The sequence below is a fragment of the Salvelinus sp. IW2-2015 genome, linkage group LG9 (assembly GCF_002910315.2).
Source record: "Salvelinus sp. IW2-2015 linkage group LG9, ASM291031v2, whole genome shotgun sequence".
NCBI lineage: Eukaryota > Metazoa > Chordata > Actinopteri > Salmoniformes > Salmonidae > Salvelinus > Salvelinus sp. IW2-2015.
Genome location: NC_036849.1, coordinates 12,607,388 through 12,612,775, shown reverse-complemented (window position 1 = coordinate 12,612,775; position 5,388 = coordinate 12,607,388). Strand labels below are relative to the sequence as shown.

At 46.4% G+C, this 5,388-nt stretch overlaps 1 protein-coding gene across 1 annotated transcript in view; it reads right to left on the bottom strand.

Moving 5' to 3' along the window:
• Positions 1–2,536: 2,536 nt before the first annotated feature.
• The window catches only part of aqr (aquarius intron-binding spliceosomal factor), a 63,662-nt gene continuing 60,810 nt past the window's right edge, over positions 2,537–5,388 (bottom strand). The window contains exons 34-35 of the mRNA XM_023994981.2: positions 4,368–4,481; positions 2,537–2,979 (exon numbers count right to left, since the gene is read on the bottom strand). Of these exons, the coding sequence (XP_023850749.1) occupies positions 2,671–2,979; positions 4,368–4,481 (423 nt within the window). The 3' untranslated portion in view covers positions 2,537–2,670. The remainder of the gene's footprint in view (positions 2,980–4,367; positions 4,482–5,388) is intronic.

The following is a 5,388-nucleotide window of genomic DNA, read 5'->3' as shown; positions in this document are numbered from 1 at the left end:
CCACTTCCTTGTCTGTTCTGTGTAATATCCTGTTTTAGCAAGACAGACCGTGTGATGAGATCAGCTGCACTGGTTAATCTCGAGGTTGTCTCGTGCTTCAGGGAATGCCCTTCACAGTGTATTAAAAACATGAGACAATATTGGCATTCCAAAAACACCACTTTTCCCAGGATTCGTTGACTATTTCAACAATTTAGGATAGAATGAGCAATAAAAAGTTGCTTTGATATTTTGAAGCAATATGAAAACATTTAACCATGCCTGAAGAAAAACATCCTGAGAACAGAAAAGTACAGAAATCACAGCATCAAATCAGATCTAACAGCTTACCGTCATACCTTTTTGTCTTTTAAATTCACCTTCTACAAAGACCCTTAAAAGACGTAGAGAAGTGCATTCACAGTACTTCCTCTGCACACAGACAAATGCATATAGTACTGTTATACTGCATGCAGTTAGTGATAGTGACACATCAACCAATGGCAGTTAACGGTTAACAAGTAAAAAGCCATTAAGCTATGCGAAGTAGAGCTATGTAAAGTCATATTGTGGAGAGTACCTGTGGAGTGAGTATAAAAGACATGTTCACCTTCAGATGTGGGAAGTTTGACAGTTCTTTGAGAAAGTGCGAGCCTGTTTTTCCTCCTTGCCTGTGGAATGGATATCCCCCTGTCTCAGTTTAGTTCCTGCTTGGAGCTGCCAAAGCCAAGTAAAGTCAGTCTGTATGAGTGGCCTCTTCCTCCCAGTTAACGCTAATTTACTGCAACAAGGTAGGCTCTGCTAGGGGAAACTGAATGCCAGGGAGGACAGCTCGAGATAAAGATAATTGGTAATTTGTTTTCTAGAGGGAGGCTATGACACAATGTGTGCTTTCATGGACCGGTTGCTCAATAAAAAAAAAATCATGGTTGTTATAAGTTTTAAAAAGTTTGTTGCACTGCACATGCAGAACCAATGCAGAGAATAATCTGGGGATTTATGGGACAAGTCTAGATGTAAAGGGATATTTATCAGACAAATAATTGAATTAATTAACCCTGTAATTGTTTATGGATTATGATTTAAACTGTGTACAAAACATTAGGAACACCTTCCTAATATTGAGCACCCCTTTTGCCCTCAGAACAGCCTCATTAAATCGGGACATGGACTATAAGGTGTCAAAAGCGTTCCACAGGGATGCTGGCCCTTGTTGACTCTAATGCTTCCCACATTTGTGTCATGTTGGCTGGATGTCCTTTGGGTGGTGGACCATTCTTGATACACACGGGAAACTGTTGAACGTGAAAGACCCAGCAGCGTTGCAGTTCTTGACACACTCAAACCGGTGCGCCTGGCACCATAACCTGTTCAAAAGGCACACATTTTCTGTCTTGCCCATTCACCTTCTGAATGGCACACATACACAATCCATGTCTCAAGGCTTAAAAACCCTTCTTTAACCGGTCTCCTCCTCTTCATATACACTGATTGAAGTAGATTTAACAAGAGATCAATAAGGGATGATAGACTGACCAGGTGAAAGCTGTCATGGAAAGAGCAGGTGTTCCTAATGTTTGGACACTCAGTGTTTTACTGACACATAAGAGATATATATTCTAGGCTGACTAGAGTACATTTGCTTTCATGTCGCAGAGGCTTTGAAATCAAAAAATGACATTTTTTGAATGTCTAAACAGCCTTTGAAGATGACACCTGTACACTGAAACAAAACTGTATAATCGTGTTACATACATTGCTCTCAGTGATAACCATTTCCCTGAATCTAAGCAATACGTGTTCTCTAGCTTGGCTTCGTTCAGGTCTGTTGAACCACCACTACCGTACTGTGACATGAGCAGCTATTGTAACAGTTTTGATCAGGGCTGTGACACTATGGATGCGATCTCTCCTCTCAGACAGTGGGGGTGTAGCTTGGGGAGGGTTACAGGCTAGCCTGACGTATGTAACAGCTAGTTAACCTCTGGTGCATGATAACGCCTAAATTCCCAGTCTGTGTTGCGAGCCTGCAGGTTGTGGCCTCTTCACACTACCAGGACCAATGAGGCCAGAAATGGGATTCAGGGCAGGGTAGGCTCTAATCCACCACCAAAATCTCAGTGAACTGTGTCCATTTGTTTCCAAATACGGATATGGACACTGATGATTTGAGCGGAATTGTGAGTGATACACTATGTCTGATGTACCGGCTTCTCTCCCCCCATGGCTTCATGTGCACGGTGACTGACCTATAAATCCAGCTTAGCGGCAGCTTGTCCCAACGCTATTGGGCGAGCCAATCAGATTGACAGATGACAGTGACGTTGTCTGAGGGCGGGGCAGAACGGGAGTGTGTAGACTGGAAGAGTAACATGATAGGGAGATTTGAAATGGGATGGCTGGGTGTCTGGGAGTGTGTCTGCAAATGTATGTAGAAAATTAAAAACTCAATACTGCATTCACATTGAGAAGTATTTTACTAAAAAAGTATCGATTACAAAACAGACCATTTCGGAAAATCGAATTAAACATTATCCTCAAGGCTTCAAGACATGTTCACGGCTTCAGTAGAAAAAAAATTCTAAAACAGGATAATCATTTTTAGCTCCAACCTCTTTTCTAAGGGACAGTCCAGTTCTGGCCCCATCTATGGCCAGATAAAGCAGTGCAGAGGCCCACAGAGAGGCCCCACTAAGGTGCTTCCGCTTCATCACTCTCCTCTCCATCACTATCGCTATCTCGGCCAGGGTGCTCTGGCATTTTGGGGTGCTCCTCTTGCACCTTCTCTGGTGTCTCCTGTGGGGTCTTCTCTGTGCCGGTCTCCCCTGAGGGCTCCTGCTCCATCGGGGTCTCTTCCTTGTTCTGCACTTCAACTGGGGTCTCTTCCTGGTTCTCCACTTCAACTGGGGGCTCTTCCTTGTTCTCCATTTCAACTGGGGGCTCGGCTTGGTCCTCCTCTGCCTGGGTCTGCCGAGGGGGAGGCAGGAGCTTCTGCTGTTGCTGGGTATGGAAGAGAACACAGGGAAAGAGAGGAAGGTGAGAAATGTGGGTGACACCATATCATTCCTACATTTATTAAAATGTTCATATCTTGAATTCATGACAAAATGTCTCGTAGACAAGACGCTAACAGATTTTCCATGCTGTACAAAGGAAACAATTTCTATCACTGCTCGTCTCATCCCCCCCTTCTCTCTTTCCTCCTGTCTCCATCGCTTTTGCCCTCATTCCTTCCTTCCCTTGCGCTCTCTGGTTGAGGACATAATCTGTGCACATGCCTTAGGGACAGGTTAGGGAGGGGCACATGTCTCCCTGTTATATTTGGAAAACAAAAGTTCGCTCTCCACTGCAGCCCTGCCACTTTAGGCGGGGGATGAGAGAGGGGTGGGGTAGCTTAGCGTCACCCGTTATCACCCCTCCCCCTCCTTTATCCTCCACTCCCCACGGTGTCAAACAAAAGAATGCACTGCTCTTTTAATTAAAACTCATTCTGGTTCCCTCATCTAAAATGTTAGGCTCGTGGCCTGTTAAGGCTCGGCATGTAGAACTAAAACAATTCTCTTACATCTGACCTATTTCCACCACTGCATTAAAGTTCTACAAAATACAGACCCTAAAAACAGATGAGGGATAATGATACTTAAGACCTGGATGAATTACTGTAAGAGGTTGTATTGGAACAGGTGTGTTTGTGAGAACCAGTATTTACCGGTCTCAGGTGTGGGTAAATAAACTGATAGGTGACATTGGAGAGGCTAGGTGCTTCTTTCACTGCTGGACTATTATCCTGCACTCAGTCTGTGCTAGGGGAGCTAGCCTTTCCAATTGCTGGTGTATGGTGTACTATGGTAGTTACCCGCCTGTCTGTACTGCTGGGTGCAGTGAGGTCACCCGTTACCCGCCTGTCTGTACTGCTGGGTGCAGTGAGGTCACCCGTTACCCGCCTGTCTATACTGCTGGGTGCAGTGAGGTCACCCGTCACCCGCCTGTCTGTACTGCCGGGTGCAGTGAGATCACCCGTTACCCGCCTGTCTGTACTGCCGGGTGCAGTGAGGTCACCCGTTACCCGTCTGTCTGTACTGCTGGGTGCAGTGAGGTCAGTAGTCACATGTCTGTCTGTACTGCCGGGTGCAGTGAGGTCAGTAGTTACCTGTCTGTACTGCCGGGTGCAGTGAGGTCAGTAGTTACCTGTCTGTACTGCCGGGTGCAGTGAGGTCAGTAGTTACCTCTGTACTGCCGGGTGCAGTGAGGTCACCCGTTACCTGTCTGTCTGTACTGCCGGGTGCAGTGAGGTCACCCGTTACCTGTCTGTCTGTACTGCCGGGTGCAGTGAGGTCAGTAGTTACATGTCTGTCTGTACTGCCGGGTGCAGTGAGGTCAGTAGTTACCTGTCTGTACTGCTGGGTGCTCTGGATCATGTGTATGTACATGTTGTAGACCAGATTGGCCATCTCCGGCATGTTCTTGATCACCTGGTCGGGCTGGGACGAACGAGGCTCTCTCTGGAGGAGAGAGATGGTTTACCGTTTATTCATTTCTCCCTTCAGTCCTCTTCAAATCGATTAGTTTAGACCACTTACTATTAATGTGCCTACAGTGTGAGAGTGAGATACCAAGAGGGAGTGAGAGGCAGAGAAAGGGAATATGCAAATAGGAAGAGAGCCTGGTGGGTGAGTTGAATATTCTCTCAGCTGCATTAATGCCCCCTAAACATAAGTACTACGCTGGCATTGCAGCGGTCCACTGGGCTGTGTGTGTGTGTGGTGGGAGCAGAGAGCTACCGCATTGCAAAATACGAATGCCCACTAGGCACAGATGTCAATTCAACGTCTATTCCACATTGATTCAACCAGTGGGCGCGCAGTAGTCTGTGGGTGAGCTGAGCTTAACTGTTTCCCCTTAAAATGATTTTTCTGCAAGTTAAGGGGAAACAGTTAAGTGCAACTCACCCACAGCATTACAATAACTATACATTAGCCAAATCACGTTTCACTATCTCATGCTATCAAGGGCAACTAAGCATAGACAAACTGAATATTACATGATTTCTCTATGTGCTTTACAACAGATCCCAGATAAGTGTTATTATATTGTCCATAATGAGTAAGGCTCGGAGAGGGATGGGAAAGATTCCAAATCATTGGTTCTGAGGAGAAAGTGGAGCCTCCGGGACTGGACTCTTTCTGATAGGTCAAGGGTGGCACATGTGCGCCCCTAGAAGAACTGTCCCCCCGGGAACTGGAGCTCTTGTGTCAGTGTGTGTACGCCGTCTAGCAATATCCTGGAGGGGGTATGGGTTGGGGTAGCCGTCTAGGCAATATCCTGGAGGGGGTATGGGTTGGGGTAGCCGTCTAGCAATATCCTGGAGGGGGTATGGGTTGGGGTAGCCGTCTAGCAATATCCTGGAGG